The sequence below is a fragment of the Aythya marila genome (assembly GCF_965140915.1).
Source record: "Aythya marila genome assembly, chromosome: 3".
Classification (NCBI taxonomy): Eukaryota; Metazoa; Chordata; class Aves; order Anseriformes; family Anatidae; genus Aythya; species Aythya marila.
Window position 1 is genome coordinate 36,579,043 of NC_139044.1, and position 23,045 is coordinate 36,602,087.

Sequence of the window (23,045 nt, forward strand, 5' to 3'; positions counted from 1 at the left end):
TAGTCAAAAAAAATGCACTTATTTTGCAGCTGGAAGCTTACAAGTACCTATGTTCTGTCTGCTAAGTGCATTCATTTATGAGTGGGTGTATACAAATGGACTTCTGTGCCCTGCACTTGAAATTTAGAAGTATTATAACAGTACTTTTAAAAGCAGTAAATGTGTACACTTACTATCACATGTACGTTTTTTGAGGTTATTCACTCTTATGTTTGAGCCTTTGCATCTAAGTTTTACACTGGATACGTAATATGAGAAAGATGATGAGAAGCGGGGGAAGAAAGCATGCTGCAGTGTCTGAAATAACTATCATTGAGCTGCAAAGAGACAGAGAGGCTGCTCTAGTTAAAAGCGCTTTGCTTGCAGGAACAGCTAGTGAATCCTGAGCAGGTACCAGAAATAAATATACAGCAAGAAAACTATGATGTTATGATGCATGTTAGCATATTTTAAGGAGTATTTTTAACACAATTGAGTACTTATGTAAATATTGTTTAAAATATTTTCTAGGGCTTCTTAGAATAGGCTAGCATGTTTCAACACAACCAAATAATTTTTCATTCTATTTTATTTTTACCATAGCCACATTACAGACCAAGTATATGGGAATATATGTAGGCGTGTATAGGATAGTGTTCTAATTAAACACATTAGTTCCAACACCAACTCAATTCATCCCCAGTAAAAAAGAAAAGAAGGATATGTGACGCAGCCTCTAGAATCAATGTAATGTAACTCTGCTCAACTGAAGTAAATTTAGCCCTGGATATATCAGGGACGTCTTTCTTGTGTTTATAAATGCTGTCCATTACGTTCTGCATACATGTAGTCTTTTTTCCTCTTAGCCAAATGGTTTCCCAAGTGCTTGGCATCATTTGAGACAGAAAAAGATCTCTGTTTATTTTTCTGGCCCTACTGTTCTAGGTCCACAGGATATACCACTTGATGTTCTGGTATCTGACCAAATTCTCCACCCTTATTCTCAGACACTTGAGGGGTCGGTTTACACTGTATTCCTCACCACAGCCTAAGACACCGTCAAGGATTAGTTTTAGTTGCTCTTGTCCTGAGTTCATTAGCTGTCCAGTCATGTACTGAAGCATGCGTACCACACCGCTTTGCAGGATGCAGGAGCACCACCAATCTCTCAGAGATTTCCTTGTCCTCAGTTGGCAGCCCCTCTTTTCAGCAACTGCATGCAGCCTGCTTGTCCATGGGCACAGCTGTCATAAGTTCACGCCAAAGGGACTTTGATTCTGTGGCCAGCCTTCTCAGTTTTTTTCAAACAGGTGAGCCCATGCAATTCCTTCAACTCGAGGGCCAAACTCGAAATTCTTGGTATCCTTGCTTATCTCTCTGGCCCCTGAGCAGATGTAGGCATCTCTTTTGAAGTTGGGACTTAACCCTTTGTTGTAGCCTTGAGACAATCAGTAGTAATTACAAGTAGGAGCAAAATTACTCCCCTAAAATATATACATATAGATGTAGATTGTATGCATTCACACTTAGACACACATCACCTAAATCTGAAAGGCAAATGCTCAGAGTATCAGTTTAGCAGAATCTTTTTCATTCACAGGGAAAAACTGCTTGTTTTCTTTTCTGAAATAATTGGACCAATTTGTGCTTGTCTGATAAACTTCATGTATTTGGGTTTCTCTTTCTGTCTCCTAGTAAGCAGCTTTTAACATCAGCTGTCTCCTTTGATGCCCACTGGCTTGTATTCCTCACTGAGAGATAGCATCTGGTGACTGAATTTTGCTATTGTCTTAGCCAAAGGATTGCCCTCTGGCTTGATTTAATCCTAAAGGATGAATCAAGAACTGTTTAAATAATGTGGTTCCAGATGCCTCCAGATTTCTCATTTCTCAACTTAACACAAAAATTTAACCTGTTCCTCCAGCTAGAAGCAGCAATCCCAAAAATATTAAAATTCTCCTACAAGCTGACAAGAGACTCTTTCTTCTCAGTTCCCATCTCAGGCTCTGCCTCTTGTAGGTCATTTATTTTTCTGGCTGTGGCCTCCTGTGGAAGCAGTTTCTCCAAAAGATTTTGTCCTGAAGTACAATGGCAAGCCTAAGAAAATACAGTGAATTATAGAAAGTTAGCAGCCTTGTTTGTGGTGTACGTGTGAAGTAAACCATCTCTGTGCAGTTTCCATGGGAAAGCTCTCTTGTTTTTTGCTTAAATAGGCATTCAGGAGTACATAAATGGAGTCTTTAAAGAGCATGCAGACTCCGAGTCTGGGATTTTATGAAGGGATACTGTAAATAAAGCTCGTTTGTTTATACAAATTAAGTTCAGTCCGTAGATGCACTCAGGCCCAATTCCTGTCTGATCCAGTGCTGCTCTGGAGACTTAGGTTACACTTCAGGGAGAGCAAGTTAGGACTCAGTTTACTGTTTTATCCTACATAAATCTACCTACTCATCATTAAACATAGCAGGAGGCAGAAAGCTGGTATCAAAATAAAAAGTCATCCCAAGGGTTCGTATTCTTTTTTCCAGCTTGGCTGCTAAAACTACTTGCTGAATGACTGTTGTCACTGGCCATTCACTGATGTTTGCTGATTGTGGTGTTAATTTTACATCTCACTCAGTGCTCTGGCAGGGTAAAAGCTTAAAAGGGCTCAAGTGCTCTCAACTGTATATTGGCTTTTGCTGTGCCATAAGGTCAAGTGCAGCTTAAGATTATATGCAGGCGCATCTTGTGCGAGCTTCATATGCATCCTCAGCACTGCTGGAGCTATGGTTTGTGCTCAGCACAACCGTGCTATGATCTGAACGTGTCAGGCTGGTGCACTGGGCCGTAGCATTTTCAGCCTCACCAATACGCTTTCCTTGAATATCGTGAAGTGAGATGTGCGTCACGTGAAGGTGCCAGTGGTTGTTGGGCTGGAATGGTTGCTTTAAGCATTAAACTTGCCTTGTATGGAGACAGAAATATATCTTTTGGTCAAACAAAAGGATATTTAAAAAAAAGGGGGACAGTTTGGGGGCCTTGGGACCCGTCATCATATAGCTGTTTAGACAATCTCAAATTGTAATATTTCAAGGGCTTGCTGTTGCATTCATTGTATTTTGAGTGCCCTAATGATTTTTTTTGTATTGACATTAACCCAGTTTTCAATTCATCCATTTTCTATTAGCTGAAAGTTCTTACGCATTTTGGGTAGAATATCTTCTGATACATTTTGCATTCTGTTAAGGTAAGAGGTTTCTCTCTTTCCTTTAAATTTTTGTTTTCCACCTATGATGCCTTGGATCTCACTCTAAAGTTTACATGTAAATACTGCAGCGTTTTTGTAATCTCTGCTTGATAGGTGTAATTAAGGTAATAAATCATTTGTTGTTATTTGTTTGGCATTTCAGTATATTCCCTCGTTATTTGTAAAAGTAACACATTTTATTTGCATGTATTACATGATTGTTTCATACACAGTAGGGATCTTGAAAGAGCAGATTTCTAAAAATTGACTTGTTTGCATTCATGTATATGCTCCTCAGAAAGCTTTTTCCTTGTCTCTGTTCTGCTTTACCTTCAACTTAGAAAAAAAAAATCAGGAAAAAAATAAGGAAGTAGGCGAAAGAAGCGCAAAACATTGGGACCTATCCTTTGCTCTGTGCGTGTGTGTGTTCGTGTCTGAATGTTTGAACGGTTCAGAGGGTTCTTTACAGAGAAGACTAGTGGGGTACAAATGAATGGAGCAGGTACTGAGCTGGGTCACTTGTTTAACTCTTTGGTTTTCGATAGAGTCTTGCATCGGAAACAGTACAAAAGTGATTTCCTCGCCTGAAATCCAATAGGGCAGAGATTTTGTTGCCTCAGGTGGACTCTTTCTCAGAATGCAAAAGGGCCAATATGCTGTGACAGCCACAGCGAGAAGAGATGTGGTGACCCAGCCATGTGAAGTTTACAAAGAAGTTAATTTGATTTTATAGACCATTAAATCAAAACTCTTATTTTCTGTGGCAGTGTCAGTTCATCAGAATTATAAATGAAAAGCGTAAAGGCAAATGCAGAAAACTGTTGTGTTAAAATATTTAATGGTTGCAGTTGTCCTTGTGACATGTTCCCAGCTGATTTACCAGCAAACCTCAATAATAACATGATTTTGATTGCAAGATATAAAGGCAAAATTACTAGAGTTTTTAATTAGATTTTTTTCCGGGATATTGTTTTATTTTTACATTGTTCTTCTGCATACACTACACTGTATAGTGCGTGTACATGATAGTCACACTTATTGAGTCATATTTTTCATGTACTTTTCTTTAAATGTCTCCTTGGATAATTAAGTCTGACTCTTAAGATATGGTATGTTAGTTTCTGACAGGTGCCTGCCAGGGATCTTCAGTGCTGTCATGCATTATGTGGATTTCCGCCAAGACAGAAGGGCCTGGGTATTTGTTTCTGGTCACTTCTCATTAAAGCCTTGGCTGTGGGAGAAGACAAATAACTATTTGAAGTTGAAAAGTATAGGTACTATAGGGAATGCATAGAAATTAAATCTGTTAGGCAACTCATTTTTCTGTTTTCATATAGACATTATGTATATGTGCACGTGAACTGTACGTATGTGTGTTTTGATACAAACTAAGTATGAAAAAAATAAACCTCTCCTATATTGACAAGAGAAGTGCACAGAATAGATTGGAGGAGTTTGCTTGACAGAAGTAGAAAATATCAGCATCTTGTTGGAAGACAACTGCTCTGTAGGAATTAAAGGCCAGAATTTAATGTAGGTGGTTCTTAGATAACCAGGGTTGGGAGTTGTTCTACAACTATGATCAGCTGACTGCTTTGGCTTCTTTAGAGAGCTCCTTTATACATTTAGAAAAGCTACTAAATCTGTATCAGATCCTGGAATTATAGTTAGGACCTGATACAAAAAAAAAAAAAAAAAAAAAAGTCCTTCCTTGCTTTAGAGAAATGGGTAGAAAGAAATATGTGGTTTTGAAAAGGAGCAGAGGTTTTATAGCCCAGATAAATACTGTTATTTGATCAACTACAAAGTAAACAACTAAGTAGAAATAGCAGGTGAGCCTTATTGTCTTGTCTTTTGAGTAATATTTGTAATTGCTCTGTTAAACACAAAGAACAGTCGTACTGAGTCAAACTCAATATTTATTTAACCTAGTACCATGTTTCTATCAACAGTTGGTGGAAGATGCCCGTGAAAGTGTGTGGAAAAGCATGTAGTGATATTTTTATTGCATATTCTACCATACTCTAGGATTTCTACATCCAGAGTTGTTGTTTTTTGTTTGTTTGTTTGTTTTAACAGCCCTGCCTAATTTGTCTTCTGTTTGTCTAACAGCTTTTTGAGCCCAAGTGAGTTTTTATCGTCATAAAACTCTGTTGGAACAGGCAAGCAAGGTATTGTGTGAAGGACTAGCTTTGTCAGCTTCTTATGTTCCTGCCTCCTGGTAGGCCCAGTTGTTAACCCTTAGCTCTTGTACCAAAAGAGGCAGCAAAAAATTAATCTCCACTGATCCCCTTCATACTGTTTATGTTTTATGAGCCTTTTCACATCTTTTGTGTTGTCATTTCTCCTAATCTGTTCACTTTTCCCCATATTTCTGATTGCCCTTGTTCTACATCCTTATAACTTTACTCTTTGTTGTATTCTGTCTGAGATAGAGGACTGCATGTGACTCATGGTATGTTCACCATACATTTATATGATGATGTAGTGGTATTGGCTGGTTTACTATTTATCCCAGTTCTAATGTTTGCCTTGCTTTTCTGTGCACAGAGCATTATGCTGACATTTTAACACCAAGATCTCCTTATTATCTGTATTTGAGAGACTCTGGTTTTTGTGTATGTAAAACTAAGGTTTTTTCCTCACATATCTGCCTGTAATGTTTGTAAGTATTCACTTTTTGCCTGGTATTTTATCGCCCAGTCTCCCATTATTGTGTGAACCATCTGTAGCTCCTCATAATTAGCTCTCATTTTTCCTTCCCTGATGGAATTGTTACCATTAGCAAACTTTGCCATCTTCTTTTGCTCAATTTTGCAGGTCATGCTAGGAATATGTTGAACAACACAGGTGAAAACACCCCTTTCTGGTGTAGTTCTCAGGTGACTTTACCCTGAGAGAACTCATCATTCATTCCTATCTTTTTTTTCCTTATCTTGGCCTGCTGTTTATCCACTCATGGATCTTTTCTCCTGCTGCAGCAATTCACTTTTTTAAAAAACATTGAAAAACCTTCCCACATGCCTGTTGGAAAGCCAAGCAGTGTATATCACTTGTCCACGTGTTTTTCATACCTTAAGAAGATCAGAGATTTGTGAAGTATGAATTTGACTCCTATCCAATGTATCATATTTATTTAAGTCCACTAATTCTCGACTTCTTATAATTTTATAGTTTCTTTAAAATATTTTCTACTAATTCATAAGGCAACTCCTTATCTCAGACCTTATTTTTAATTGACATCACACTTCTCTGGTACCAAGCTGTTTTAAGCAGGAGGTTTTAAGCTATTTGAGAGTTTAACTTTCTCACACTTGAATTTCTTTAGAACTGTTGGGTGTGAATATCATCTGGGTCTGCTGATTTCCGTGTGTGTATTTTGTTGCTTTGTTCTTTACCTTTTTGGCTGACATTTCTGCATGAGTCAAATCTTTCAGTATGTCCCTTGTAAAGAAGGATTCTAGTGTGGTAAACTCTTTAAGCGCCTCTGTGGTGAACTTAGATGCAAAAATAGTTTCATTTATTCTTTGTGACTTCATTTCTTCTGAGCATTTTTTTTTTCCTGAATGACTTTTGTAGTATTTGACTATTTTTTATTTGGAGGGGGCTCAGCTAATTTGTCCTTCAACTTCATTTTTGGTTGGCATTATTCTACTTTTATATACAAGTGTTAAGAGTTTTTTCCTGCCTGTTTTCCCAATTCAGAGAGATCTCTGACCTTTTGATAGTTTTCTCTGACTTCTAATAGTCAAGTGTGTGTCTTTTAAGCGAAGAACAGAAATAGCTTTTATTTTAAATATATTTTTTATAATCACAGCTGTTCGGCATCTCCCTTTCCTTCTGACTGGTTTGTCCTAATGAATATCCAGGGAGGATTCTTTTATGTTTTGGTATGTTGCCTTCGGCCCCTTTTGATAAGCGATCTGGCAAAGCAAAGTGCATAGCATGATGAAATCGCAACTTTCACCTGCCAGCAAACTTTGTTTTCAGGGATGCTAGTTGTCAGACTCCTTACAGATACATCTGTGGTGTAACCCTTCATTTCTGCTGCTGAATTAAAAGTGAGGGATCCTCTTACGGATCATTCAAGTTCTCTTATTATTTCTGTGACCTCCTCACTTCTTGAATCTTTCTATTTGTTGTCTTGCCTTACAAGCCTCACTCCTGAGTGGGGGTTTTGCCCAGTCTTTTCTGCTCTCTGCTGCTACTAACACTTTCCCTGCTTTTCACCCTCCTTTTTCCATCTTGTTCTTCACCCTGCCTTTTATATTTAGAAGAGGTTCTTAGTTGCACGGTCTGGCATCAACACTAAATAATTTACTAAATAATTGTTCTGCAGCAGTGTTGCTCCGTGTGCATTTATGTAACCTATATAGGAGGAAATAGGAGGTGTCTTAAACAGTGTTTCAGTAAGAAGTTAACCTTTACCTGGAACGGAACAATAAGCCTATGGCTCTTCAGCAAATAGGAAAAATAGAGCAGGCTTATCACATAGTAGCTCATAGGACTGGAAATTTCACATGAATTTGCACTATGTTTAGAAAGACTCTACAAAGATTGAATTTTTCCATGATGTCCTTGGAATATTGTTCTCATGATCCACAGGCAAGGAAACGGGGTGACTGGGCTGTCTGTGACAGAAAGATTCCAGCATCTCCCATCTCCACAGACACTTGGTACCCCAAGCACTGAGTAATCCCCGCAGGGAAAATGGAAGTTGAGAAAGCAGAAGCAAAGTTGCTATGATCTAAGACCACGAGCCTTCATCTGACTGAAGCAAGGCTATTTATATACATTGTGGAGAAGGTGAAGGAAGTGAAATGTTTATCTCTTGAACTGGCAAGCAGAAGGCATTGATAAAACTGGTTTAAAGCAGAGATTTGTTTTGCTGTATGTGGCTCGGGACTCTGTCTGTGGGATGATTCTATGCCATACGTTTCTGTAAATTCCCAAATATATATCTGTCAGAAACCAGTAAGGGAATAAACCCCAAAATCTTGATTTCCAGATGATTCAGAAAATTGCTAGTTTTGTTAACGAATTCAGTTGATTATGTCCAGTAGCCTTAATTTTCATCTGTAATTGCCAGTAGGGTTTCATGCCTTCAGGAACATGTACATTCTTGGAACTAAAGTTATCTTTTGCTAAATGGCAGCCCTACTTAGGCTGTTTCTTTAAGCTAAACATTAATTGCCAGCCTACATAATGGTCTACAGTCCTGGCTCCACAGCAGTTCCCTAAAACTCCCTTCCTTTATATTTTGCCTTTAGTCAGGTTGTTATATTTATGGTGATTTTGTTATTCGAACAGATTGTCAAGATTCATTTTGCTTTATGCTAAGTTAGGCAGCAGAGTCATCTTAATTTTTATAGCAGAGCTATGTTGAATTCTTGACTTTATTTATGAAATCAATATAGTTTTTTGGAACAGAGACACAAATGGAATGTACAACCAAATTAATGTTTAATTTTTATTTCTGTTTGCTTCATATGGAGTAAACCCACCTGTTATTTCTGTAATCAGCAAACCATTGAAAAATATGTCTAAATATAACTATTTCCTGCACCTTTCTGTGCTACTTGAATTAAAAATGCCAGTAACCCCAAGAAATTCTAGTGGCAATAGGCATTGTTAGTAAAACACAGAAAAACAGCTTTCTGGAGTGAAGTTTAATGCTTGAAGTTTAGGTACGCATTTAGTTTCACTAGTTCTACTACTTCGATTTCCTGTTATGGTTTTAGTCACACATGTTTTGTTTTGTTTGCAGTTTTGCAGACAAATTTCTGTCATATAGTACTACGAACCAAGCTGAAGGCAACAGTATTTCTTTAAAAATCAGTGTTTTGACAGCTGCCCACTGCAGATCTCCAGCTCTGTTGGCTCTTGATTACTGCCCAGTCCTTCAAACTACATGCATGGTCAGTGCCTTTGTGTAGACTGCCAGGTAGAAGTGGCCACAGATGTTTACTAAAGTCTGTGTAGGTAAATCACAGGAAAAGGAAGTAGACTGGGGGAAAAAAAAAAAAAAAAAAAAAAAAAAAGGCAGAAATATGGAAATATTGTAAGAGGAAGAGAGATTATTTGATGATTTTTTTGGCACCCAGGAAAGAATTGCTAGCAGCGTAATGGCACTGTGCTGAATCCTTTGTGCATTTGTGAGTTTAGCCAGTCCCAGTAGCAGTAATTTGAGCTATTGTTTTGCTGTTGTATAAACACTTCAGATGTTTGCTTGGCATCGCCAGTTTTGGAGATGTATAAAATGGAGAACTGTAAACATTGTTTCACATAAAAGCAAAATATTTGCTATAGATAAAGCTGCCTAGTAAGGAAATTATAAACCACAACCCAAAGAGCACGGCATCGAGAAGCTTTGTTCAATATGAAATATGAACCCAGGCCAAGTATCGTTATGTACATTTGGAGTGATAAAGAAATCCTGGAAGGTATCTTTATTGTTCTGCGGCTCTGCTTGGATAAATTTTTGTGATGTTCATATTCAAATGATGATTTAGGATTTCGGTTGCTTTTTGGATGTCTACTGCATGCCACGATAGGCCTGGCTTTGATTAGTTCCTGAGCCTTTGCCACTTGGAGAGTATCCATTGTGTGGGTCTGGCTGTTACAGCGTGATTCAAACTACGCAACCAAAAGGTATTGTGCTGAGAAGTATCTGCCGCTTAAATTGTTTTAGTATCTTAGATCTGCAGAGTCAGATCATTTGTTTGAACAACCATTTTCTTGTAATGATTGTGTCATAAAGTGTCTAGCATAGAATTAATCATCTGTTATCCCACTGTCATAAGAGAGCAAGGAGACTTGCGTTGTGCTGATCTGTTGTGAGTGCTGATGTATCTTTAGCCTTGTGAGGAATGCTGTGGAAGAACCCATGAATAAACAGACAACATAACATGCTTCACCCAATAAAAATGTGTTTTTAATGCATTATGTAAAGTAAAAACAGCAGAGATGCTTAAACATCTCGCATCTGAGTTTTATAGGAGACAAAACTACGCCATGATATTGGTACGAGGCCTTTTAAAAGAATGGTCTTGCAGAAGATTTCAACACTGGTTTCCAGTCAGTGTTAAACGCAAGGCACAGAGATGCAGGAGGAGGAATATAACCACCTGTTGAGGATCTAATAAGCACTCAAATGAAATATGACCTAAATACAAACCCACTGGTGGAATTAAGGTAGCAATTTATTAATTTAAGTTCCTTTTGTTAATTAGTACTAAAGATGTTGAATTAGGTAGCTCCTGACAAATGGAATTTTAAAGGAGAGCATTCTAAATAGATGAAAAAAAAAAATGTTAGCAACTCTGACTTTGTTCTATTATAAACAAACAGCAAATCCTAGTATTTGGTGAGCTGTAGGAAACGTCTTCTACACGGGAGATTAATTATTAGAGGTTCCATGAAACAAACCAGCTGGCTGTGCCTGTGTAGTCACGGGAGAAGAAATCCTGTTGTCTGGCACCCAGAAGGGATTGTTGTAGGTGTTCAGTATTTTCAAAACAAGTTTTCATTGTGTCAAAACAAGTTGCAACAGGAACATAAAAATACAAAGGCACGCTACATATGCATGTGTACTCTGTGCAAACACTTTGTACTTCAAAAAGTGAATAATCAGGTGACGACGATAAAGCCTGGAGAAGCTCTTTTATAATTCTAATATGGCTGTGCTGTAGAAATAATTTATATAACAAGATTTTATTGCAAAGTGTCAGCATAATAATACTAGTCTGGGAGGAATAGGTCAAAGACATCGGTGTGCCTCAGGCTGTCCCTTACTCTGACCTACGCCCTTCTTAGTTCCTGTTTTCACCCAGTTCAGTTGGAAGAGGGTAGAACGATGCTGTTCTAACTAATTTATGGAGATCAGTTGTCTTTGGACTGGATTGTTCTTCTGTCAGGGTTCTGTGGCTTTGAAGAAACTTGCAGATGTCTTGCAGCAGTTCCTTTACGGTGCAGAAGGAAAGAAATACGAGATGCAAAATGATGCAAATCATGGAGTTGCAACTCCTCCAAAAGAAATGGGCAATAGCTGAGGTAAATGCCTGGGAGTCTCAACTGTATCTACTACAGCTGAGAGGGTTACAATTTAGTCCTCGCCTCAGTCCCAGGGCAAATAATTGCTTTTGCAGAATATTCTAACATAAATTCACTGTTAACCTTACTGAACAACTCAGACAGCAGAGGATTGCTGAGGAGAAGGGTGTCCTCACTACAGACCTGAAGAAGACCCAAAAGGGTTATGTACAACTACTCCAAGATCCGCCTGACTATGGAGTAGCTGCCCCAATCAGATACAGAATCTTGAAGAGGTTAAGGAGAAGAATCTCACTTTTTTCCTGTATTCCTTGCTTAGAGTAGGAGAAAGGTGATGTATTTATTAAATGTAATGGCTATGATGATTTTTAAGTATACTAAGGTTGTACTGTAAGCAGAGCCTAATGCTTTCAGAATTAAACCATAGTCACAGGAGACACTAAAACATTGTACAAGAATGAATTAAAATATTGAAATAATGGATAGTATTTAAGAATAAAGTTTGTTCTCAAAAACAATAATTGGACAACTCCCAAGTATAACAACTTGAGGCTCTCTTCTGATGAGAAGGAATGCAATGCATACACTTGATATGGTGAGACAAAGTAATAGCAGCCCATGTGTCTTTGTGAAAAGACCCAAGATTTTGGCTCAAGGGTTTTCACTTGCCAGTGAAGAATGTGCAAGGACGGAATACGTTGTGCCGGTAGTAGATGTTGCTTTACAACTGAGTCTGTACTTGATATGGACCATCAGGATTACTTCACCCTCCTCCTTTTCCTCAAATCATCCCTTGGTGGAAAAGGCACTTGAAACTCCCACATCCTGAGCCGAAATATATAAGACATATGAGAGTCAGTAGTGCTAGCATGGATGAATTTGAAACCAGCTTGCTTGGAAAATTTGGCACACTTAAAACGGGGAGTTTAAGGGGAGTCTATTTTGTGAATGACTTAGGAAGATGATTCATCGCCCCATGATGAACATCCTTCCTAGACCAAAAAAAAAAAAAAAAAAGGCAGAAATCTCATTGGTATGGCATTTTGTGTGCTATTTTTCCCTCACTGAGTTTGAATCTGTGTTTGAATCGACTCAGAATTTCCCACCTGACGGTTTTAAGAGAAACAGAAACACACAGACAACTTTTCTATTGTTATATAACACCAGTCAAACAAAAACAGTAGCAGAAGGAAAGCAGTGCATTACCGTGGTACAACGCTTTCACAATAAAGGGATGTGTTTGGTAGAAGATCACAACTGCATAACTTAAAAATCTTAAAGGAAGATTTTCTTCAGGAATCTGAAGGCAAAAAGTATTATCAAATGGTCAATGAACTAAAAAACTACCAACTAAATTTTAAAAATCCAGCACTAAGTTATGCTGGAAAAACATTACAATTAGAGGGAAATTTCACAAAAGCAATGTGAATTCTGAGTCAAGTATGTCTTAAGCACTGCAAGCCCTTACCCTTAGATTTAGACATACACATGGGCTTCTGGAGACCTTGCACCACAGTCAGTGTTTTATATCACTAGAAACAAGTAAACAACAAGTGATCCAATTCTCGCCTCTTTTAGATACTTACCATTTACAATAGCAAGACTTTCTTTCTACTGGATAATAAGGTGAAGAAAAGATAAGTGCTTTACTCTCAGCAGATGTCCTTGAGCATAGCACCTGAAATTCAACGTACCGTATCAAGTGTATATAGTGGTTAACTACAGCAAAACGTGTTGTTTTCTGGAGTGCCAAAGAGAAATTTCCATAGAAACCCCATAACTTACTACCTTGAACTTGGAAAATGACCATTTGAGGGAACAGAAACAAATAGACAAAAAACAATGGCTTCTTACAGTAAGACATTCGACAAAGAGTTAGACGTGTGCCTGTATGCGTATGAAGATTGGCACCCACTTTAAGCTGAAAAGAAAACAACACTTTAAACACTGTTTAAGCTAAGATCTAAACCATTATGAGAGGGATACAGAACCATTGTACTCAACACTTGTGTATAAAATACCTGTGGGTTTAGTGCAAATCAGTTTCTCTGTACTTGAAGGAGCATTTTATGCAGTTGTTCTTAGCTTGGTGTAAGGTCATTGCGATGCAGACCCACTGAGAATATGGTAGAGTAAAGTAGGAGAAACAAGGAGCTCAGTGTTTCCTGAAAAGGAGAAAAAGCATTGATCAAAAGCTGTTTTCTGCCATATGAGACAGCCCAGAGGAACCATAGATCATGAAGCAAAGCTTGCTTTCTCCATCTCCAGTGTGATTCAACAGGTACACAAATTACTGAATTATTTTTAATAGCTCTTGTCTAGAAATGGCAAACTGTACTAGCGGATGTAAAAATAATAATTTTGAAACACTTCTGAAGTACTTGAAAGTATCTTGTAGCAATGTGTCTGAAACAAAATAAATAAATAAATAAGAGATTTGTATGTAAATTCCTGTGATATGGCACAGATGAAAGTTACTGAGGGTATAAATTTGTGTGAGTAGGATATGAGAAATGAATCTTTTTCCAAAGTTTGCATTTACATTCCCAGTTTCTCTTTGCCTATATCCACAGGATGCTAGAGTATAAATGTTCTTACCATTTTAAAGCATAAACCTTTATAAAAGGAACAGTAGTCCATGTGAGAGAGGCCCTTGTCATACAGTCTGTTAGTGTATTGTCCTTTTGAAAATGTTTTTTAAAATGATATTTCGTAATCAACTGTGAAATAATATGTCCGTGGCTGTGTGAAATAATAAGTTCACGTTTGTGTGGAAATGTGTACGCTTTGACCTCAGAACCAGTTGATTGGCAAATGAAACTTGGCCATTGTCAGGAAGTAAGAGGTGTTTGTTCTGGTCCTATTTACTAGGAATTTCTGCAGTCAGCGTTTCCATTTTACTGGAAATTATAATGTTTTAGTATATATTTCTGCCAAACTTAAGATGAAAGGAAAAAGTTCTTAAAAAAAAAAAATAATAAAAAATTGCCTGGAACATGTAAAGAAAATGCAGTTGTGACACTACTTCATCTCCTAGCACTAGCACAATGCCTCCTGGAAGCGGAAATACTGATGATTTATCCCATCATTCTTGCCGTGGACTGGGTCCTTTGAAGAGATTACTTCTGCTAATATCTTCATACTTCTGTCTCTTCTGATGCACGGGGGCCTTGTCTGTGTGACTAGGTGCATCATCTGTGAGATGCTGAATTGCAGATAAGCAGGTTAACATCAAACTGATTCAATGTTTAGGCTTAGTTCTACAAACCAGGATATCTCTTCTCAGGTCAACCCAAACCGAAGTACCTCATTCTTTTCTTTCTTCTCCTGATGAAATGTCAGTAGCATTTCCACAAAAATGCTCTCAACTGGGCAAAAATGCAATTTTCCATTGAAAAAGCCATGTGATTTAAAGAAAATCCCAGTGAACTCTAATAGTAAGTAATGTCCCTGTTGCCTGTTCCACTCCATCGTATGTACTCAAAATAAGTCTTGTTACTTTTATACGCTGCAACATTTGCCGTTCCTTCCCTGTATACAGCCATCGTTAATACCAAAGCAGTTTAACCTCCTTTCTCGTACTTCCCCTTCTTTCCCCTTCAGCTGATTAAATATGCCATAGCTAATACAATTCTATGAAGTATTTTGTTCTTTTGGATCTCTTTACAGGTTCTTCTTCTTTTTTCTTTGTGTGCGTGATGAACTATAATTATCCAAATGTTTTTTTTCCAAAATTTCTTTAATCTCAGATACCTGGGCAGCACTCGAGAGGGGCAGAAGTGGAGGAACATATCCCAGCTAAGCATTTGATACTACACTTGTTTCAGTCTGGAAAAGACCACAAATAAGAGAAACTCAAGCATATACTTTAGAGTATGGAAAGAAAAAAGTAGACATTTACAAATTATGAAGTACTGAAGTAATTTTTGCAGTATATATAACATCTCCAAGAAGTTCATACAAACTACCAGTGAAGTAACACTCTCCTTGAAATAGTACATTTGATCAGAATGTAAGGAGGTGTTTGATTTAGTATTGCAGCAAAGGATACAAGCTCTACTGCAGGAACCAGTGAACAGAGAGGATATTGGTATAGATAATGATGGTGTGGGAGTGTGTATGATGTGGTATTCATTTTTGGAATTTATCTAAGAGAAAGGTGATTGAAATACAACACAGTAAATTAATGCAAAGCACCAAAATGCTATAAATGATGTGTTTCAGAGAAGAAAGAAAAGGTAGGCAAATACTCCAGCTAATATCCCATTTAATGATTAAGAATTTTTACAGTTTAGGAAAATGTAAGAGGGAAGATTTAAGTAACATTTACTGAGGCAGTGAGAAGAACATGTGCATGGAAGAAGAGTCTGCAAAGAAGCACTCAAAGGGGAAGGAAGAAGCTAGTTAAAATAAGCAAGCAGAGGAAATATAATTAAATGCTAGGACAGATAATGCAAGGAGAAATAAAAGGATGATAGATCCTGTGGTTGACGTTGCGCAAGCGATGCTCCTTGAGCTGGCAAAATGATGTAGAGCTGACCGGGCCATACAAAGGCTACAGTTTCAAACGTATGCTGTAAGAACACAAATACAGATTTTGCATTCAATTGTTAAGATCAGATTACCATCTTAACTGGTTTATGTATGCGTGTGCCTGTATGAACAATCACTTCTGTGGGCATAATTTACGAGGGCTGCTTTCTGAACTTTGATTCCATAAATCAAAGTGTATTCTATAAATACACATAACAATCTGGGTATGCTATAAAATTTGTGTACTGGTTGTCCCTCTTTCCTTTTCCATTTCCAGTCTCAACTCCTCAGTCCAGAATTGCTTTTACTTTATATTGCTCTTTAACCTTTGGACGGCATTTCTTGTGTGTTTACAGCTTTTGTACAAAAGCTGACTGTAGCTATTTTTTTAAATTAATTTGTGAGGCACAACATCACAAAGAGAGGGAAGCGTTCTCTTTTGTGATCTTGCAACATTTTGAGATGTGAGGAGGTATGACTGGTGTTCAGTGATTTGCCAGAACTTTACCCAGATTATGAAATGCAGATTGTGATTGATAGTGAAGATGATCAGCGTATGTTTGCTTCAGGAGGTATGAAAGCAGAAAAATCAGTAACATAATGAACATGCAGCTGAATGGCTGCAGCTATCCTCGCTTCAGATGTTTCTTTTTTGGTGGGGTGAATGGGAGGAGGTTCTTCTTGTGCAGAAATTTATAAAGATCAGTGATATGAACAGAAAACCAAATGAGAAAAAAATAGAGAAAGTGAAAGTTCAGTGCAGAAGCAGTAGGCTAAAAGCAAAGGCAGCAAGGTGAAGCAGCTTCTAATACAACGTGCAAGTAAAGGGCATCGTGGAGGCATACAAATATGTTCAGTACACAGCTGAGTACTTCAGTGCAATAAACTCAAAAGTACAATTCAAACTCAATTTTGGATACTTCAGATCAGCTCATTTTATGGGCTTATGAGTCACTCAATTATTAGTAAAGAAGATAGACCGAGATCCAAAGCATACAAAGCACATCTTAATTTTTAGAGTAATGTTCTGAATTTCAGTGTCTACTGAAAGGAATTAGAGTTCCTCCAAAGTGTTAGTATTTATTCTCTACATCTTATATAAACTACTGGCATCAGCGATGACTCTGTATTGCGTCGAGGTTGCTGTACGGAGACAGATGAAGAGCTTATCTTCTGTATGTATTCTGACTTTTCCTCATGTTTCTGCTGCTCCTCTGACTTGGCTGTCTTTGGGCCTTTGTTGCCATATGTGAAGCTTTCTTTTTAACACAGAAAATGACATTATTATCCTAGAAGCATGATAAACATCAACTGTATCAAAAAAGCTGATATAAAATGCTGCAGGCATAACCACACTTAGGACTTCTCCAAGAATTTCTCACCTCTACAGCCTTTCAAAGGTATATTTTCCAGTGCATAGCAGAGTTTATTTCTGGAACTTTGCACTGGATGAACTATGGGCGCTGGATCAGGCTGTCCTGGCAGCCTAAAGTTGCGATGGCGACCACACTAAGAGGTGTGATGTGTTGTTTGTGGTGAGGCCACTGAAGAACAAAGTACTGTTGGATGGAGAAAGCTGCAGTATATGGGTCTGCTCTGAGCTGAACACTTGTGAGAAAAGCGCTACCTGTTTATGAGTTCTAATAACGGGCTGAACACTGCAACTTCATGCTTCTCTTTGTTAAAACTTTGGCTACCTACATACACCATACACTCCCTCCTAACCATGAATTTTCTCTCTTTTTTTTTTTTTTTTTTTCTCACTAGGGCCTATTTCAAGACATTTGTCCCTCAGTTCCAGGAGGCAGCGTTCGCTAATGGAAAGCTTTAGGTAGCCTCGGGCATTGAGATGATACTGGACAGAGCTCTTCAGTCTACACGTATCAGCACACAAGAAGAATTCCTGGAAACGGGCTGGACTGGCTTGCTACTTTCTAGCCTCTGAAATGGATTTGCTGGCTTCAGTTTTTGTCAGATTTATGAATTGATGACCTCAGCTAGCACGCTCAAAACTGAGTGTTTGATATTCATCCCATCCCTTTGCCTCTGCCACTGCCATTCCTTCATGTATCTACTGGATTAAATTTAAAAGCACGTGTTTTGATGTGATAACATTTTCTGGTGCCAACAGTGTCCTGTATGTCATGCCTTGTTTGCTTGTCTTCAGAGGGTATTAATTGGATTATTACTTTTTTTTCACAGAAATTTGTGAAATTTGTATATTTAGTTAACATTTCCAGCTTATCCTGAGAAAATCTAAAACTGCCGTATGTACCAGAAATGCCTAATGGACTGTACAGTGCCGTATTCTGCCTTGGATGTTGGCATCTCACTGTGGTTGTTACTCTCACAGGTATGAATACGAGTTGCACAGTTCAATTTTCAGTGCCTTTCAAGTTAGTCTGATATTAATATGGCACGGGTTTGGAGCTGGTTTTTTTTTTATTATTATTATTTCAGTTGAAAGCTCATCTTATATTAAATGCTGTGCTTTTATGCTTTGTTTTTATTTCCAGTTGCACACTTTCAGTGTTTTACTAATGAACTCCCATTGCTTTTATGAAAAAGTTTTAGTGCTCTAGTACAAATGCTCATAGAGCTGGTTATATAAATTGGTATAACAAAATAATGCTTTCATAGACCTATAATTTTTCCAAGTAAGATAAATACTGCTAAGAAGAAAACTTTCAACAAACGAGTGAATGATGTCTTGGAAAATAACTAATGAAATAATGTAGGGTTACAGATATTTAGCTTAATGCTTAAGTTCAGCATGTCTTCTCAGAAATAACTTTAAGTGTATATAACTGGAAACATTACCTTCCCTATTTCTGAAATGCCAAAAGCAAAATTCCACCTATTCATCCTTTCTTTCATGCTTGTGTCAGGCGCACCAGTTAGGGCTAACGGTCACGGTGTCACTTTCCCGAATTAATTTGTAAATAGACCAGGGGACTTTCCAGTAAGGAATGAAGTTAACGGTCTGCATTGCTTATAAATGGCACATGGAAAATGTGCCCCACTTCTGCTAAATATAAGGAACTACACGAATAGGATGCAGATGATACAGTGGCACTGAAAAACATTTAATTTGAAATTATTCACCATATCACTGCTATCTGCTCATGTAATGAAATCTCATCAAATTAATTGATTGGCAGTGTTCTACCCTTTCTAAAACTTGTTATTTCACATCAGAATTAGTGTTTTCCAGTGGAATGTCCACCTAGGGGATATGGAAGGGTCTTGAGCAGTGAAGCTTAATAATTAAAAATTATGCAAATTAGTTGCCTCTAGAAACTACAGGTTTTTTTAGCTAGTTTATAGGCAAAATTGTAGTATATGTTTAATACTGAACTTCTTGGCTGGAAATTAAGCTGCAAAAAAAAATCAGAGTTGTTTCTGCAAATCTACTGAGAAAGGGGACATGTTCATGTTCTGTCCTGTGACCCATCTCCATGTGACTGCTGCTGCATTATCTGAGGGCTATAAACAGCACCAAAGGTCTGAGGCTGAATTCTCCCTGTGGAGGCATTGCATTAGGCTTTTGCATGCAAACCAAGTCTTACAGCAGATGTGGAGGGTAATGGCTTCGTGTGTTGAGCAAAGACATAGCTGAACAACCTCAAATGACTGAAAACTGGCATTGTTTAGTGTATTGGGACAATCTCAAATCTGCATTTCTTCAGGTAAAAATCAAAGCCTCTCACTCAAGAATAAGCTAACTCTTGTGAATTGGGAGGGAAAAGGAGGACAGCTAAGGAAAAGCATTCACAGTCTTATAGTAACAATCTCTAGTACCTTCAAAAGGAAAAAAAAACAAAAACAAAAACAAAAAACAAACTTAAGTTGCATCAGTAGATCCCTGGAACCTTACGTTTTACTGCACTTTCTTGGATTCAGACTGCCCCATGAACATGGTGTTTCCTCTATATCTTTCAAAGGCTAGCAGTTCCAAAATGATGCAAAAGGAGTTGCACTCTTCAGAGTGAGTGCACATTTTCAACCAAAAATGCATCCTTCACCTCAATCCTCAGAATTCCAGACTACTTTAGTACTGAGGTCTGCATGTTCCAAAAGCCACGTAAGAGGGGACTTTGAGGATATAAAAAGCCTAAATCAATGATTCCTCATGTTATTCAATAGCGTGATACCAACTTTTCACTAGCATGTATGGAAATGAGCCAATGGTTTCAGTTTTAATTTTGCCTCTTGCAACTGGTACTATTTGGCCAAAAAAAAATGAGGTAGAAGGGTTGAGAAACTGGTCTGTTTGTGTTTGAGATAAAGTCTGCAAGCCTAACAATTTTCAGGTTAGAAAAAAAAGGCATTTTGCTTGCTCTGAATGAACATTTTATTTATTTCAAAACCAACCTGCACTCTTTGACACATCCAGTAGTAGTGTATGGAGCCCTTCCTGATCGTTCTCAGGTTGGTTTGTGGGTGTTAGACCAAGATACGTGGGGCGTTAGGAGGAAGGACATGGAAACGAGTGAGCTCTTCTCTTCAGAAGGAAGATTATGTATAAATGCTAAATCAGAAAGGAGAGTTAGTCTGAATAATTTCATACCAAATCAAATATGGGTTGAAGCAATTTAAGTTAGCCACAGGAGCTGTAATCTGATAAGGTGGAGTTAACTCTGTTACATTCTGTTTTCTGATAATAGCCATGATGGCCACTCTAACGGAGATGAAACTTTCAGCTCTTTCTCTCCTATAATGTGATATATGCAATTAAAAGGAGCAGTTGGACCTGAACTGATTCCTGTGGTTTCTTAGGACAACAAAACAGGAGAAAAATAGCAATGTTACGAGCATATGGAAAGCCTCATTTCTACTCTGCCATGGTTTTAATTGATAAAATGCAGTAAGCCTGTATTTACTCTTCCCCATCAGTGTACAACTTTCTGACAGTCTTTCAAAGTGTAGATGTAAGGGTCGAGCCTTTATTCCTCTGTATGCATTGCATCCACTGTGCTAGAGGTAATACCAAAACTTTTGGATTCTGAGTTAGTTTTTTTTTTGTGAACTTGCTGAAAAGACTGGACAAGCAGCTGGAAGAATAAATAAAAGTTAACAATATTGTGTGTGGTTTGGCCTTCATTGATCTTTCTGTCGCGCTGGTCATTGCTTTGTTGATCAGCATGCTTTGTTTGCTGATTCAGCAACATTTCCAGCATCATCTGCATCCTTGAACATCATCCCATTCATATATGGAGTAAACTTGACTCAGTTTTTCAGAAAAAAAAAAATCATTGCTAGAATTAGCAGAGATCTCCTACGCATTGTTAAAGCCTTACTAAGCATGTTTTTTTCTGTGTATTTTCTTGCTCTCATCCTGTCTGGCACTTACGGCAATCAGCATCCCTGGTGAATCAGTCAGGAGACTGAAGTCTGCGCTGAAGCGCGGTGCCATGAGTCCTTCTTCAGGTGATTTCACACGAGGAGACTTCTCATGCAGGAAGGGATGGAATGGGGCTGGTCAGTCTCCCTCCAGCAGAGCTCCCTGCTACAGGACTGGGCTTTTAACAGAGGTCAAAAACCTGCTCAGGTAGTAAGTAGGGGCTGCTGCTTAGCCAGCTCTGTCTGCATCAGCAGCCTGAGCGAGGGGAGGTGGTAGGAACCTGCAGGAGCACATGACGGCCGCTCCTGCTGGACCGAAATCCATTTCTAATACCGAGTCTGAGTGGCAGCCGTAAGTGAAGATGAAAGGGCAGCGCTGCGTGGAGCCCTCTATCTAATTTCTTGCCCTTCCAGCTTTGTGAGACAGGCGTGCTGCAGGAAGGTACCAAGCTTCGGACACAGCTCCTGGCCACGGCTTAATTACAGGCTGCCGTCCTTGCCCTGTGAAGCAAATGAAATCTGTGACAGAACAGACGGCAGGTGAATGCTCTTCCCTTAAATTACTTACCTCTCTGCAGCGGGTGTAGTGTAATGCTCGTTAACCCGAAGGTAACACTGTTTTGAATGTCTTAAATGGTGCTGAAAATCCCTTAAGTCATCTCCTTTGCAGTTTCCATCTCCCGGTGTCTGATGTTCCGGGACAGTCTTGTTTTCTTCTTCCTAGTTGCTGCTATTTTTAGCAAGCGCAGGGTTTTTCTTTTTAACAAAGCACGCTGGTGTTTGCCAGTGTCTTCTGGGCCTACATGAAATGTGGGATGGTTTGCTGTAAAAAACATCAGCCTGACTGTAGGGAGTGTTTTTATTTATTAAGCTTAGCATTGTATTCTCCACAACAGAATCATTGTGAGGAAACACTCCAGTGCTTGCCAGGAAGGAGCCGACAGTCACGTTGATGGCATCGCATGCATTTTTTGCACTGAATCTTAGTTTAATGCACATCTTAGCGGCAGCAGGGGGAAAGGGTATTCCGAAGGAAGCCTGCACCGCCGTAAACCATTGATCGGGTTGTATCTTTTCCTGTTTGCACTTTGAAACAATAGATTTTGTCCCGTTGGTGGGCAAAGCCAGTAGCAGTCTGAACAATGCACATCATCAGTACAGGGGGGTTCTCATTTTTTTCCACTGACTCGTGTAGATTCAGAGCGTAATTTCAAACTTTGTACTGGGGGAAAGCAATGCAAATATCAGAAACATGCAAGCAATTTTAGCTTTGTATGAAATAAATGAAATAAAAGGCTAGCTGTCTAATATACTGTAGGATTGTTGAATTCTTGCAGAATAATATTTTGAAGCACATGGCCTGAAAAAAATCATGGCGTGTGGGTGATTTTAGTCCTGCTTTTCCTATTCTGTTTCCCGTCTTACATTGAAAAGCACGGTTCTTGGTTCCAAGGCACTGCACAAACACCATTCTGCTAAAGTGGTAGTTACCAAGCAAAAAAAGGCAGGGGGGAGACTGGGATCGGCTGCTGAAAATAGGTCTTAAATCATCAAGAAATCAACAAAGGAAGCGAGGTTTGGCCGCTGCCCTGCCACTTGCTGAGTCTACAATATGGGCCTTCAAATGTGTCCCCAGTGCAAATTAGAAAAAAAAAATGCTATTTTTTTTTCTTGCAGTGATAAAGAATAAATACAATATTAAACAACAGGAAGTAAAGCAAGCATTTAATTGCGGGCATGAAAAGCAAAATTCACACTAGAAGCCTAATGTTATTTGTTCCTACAGCTCCCTGGATTTCTCTTGTCACCAGAGAGGGTGAAGGATTAATGCTTCTTGCTACAGCTGCCTGTGGTGAAAATTGATCCTTGGGGTGCTACATGTTTTCATCAAACTCTATTTAAACGCTAA

At 38.5% G+C, this 23,045-nt stretch overlaps 1 protein-coding gene across 1 annotated transcript in view; it reads left to right on the forward strand.

Annotated features, from left to right (window-relative positions):
• Positions 1-20,880, forward strand: part of BABAM2 (BRISC and BRCA1 A complex member 2) — a 167,894-nt gene extending 147,014 nt beyond the window's left edge. Inside the window, exon 12 of the mRNA XM_082755569.1 lies at positions 17,561-20,880. Within this exon, the coding sequence (XP_082611695.1) occupies positions 17,561-17,624 (64 nt within the window). The 3' untranslated portion in view covers positions 17,625-20,880. The remainder of the gene's footprint in view (positions 1-17,560) is intronic.
• Positions 20,881-23,045: the final 2,165 nt, after the last annotated feature.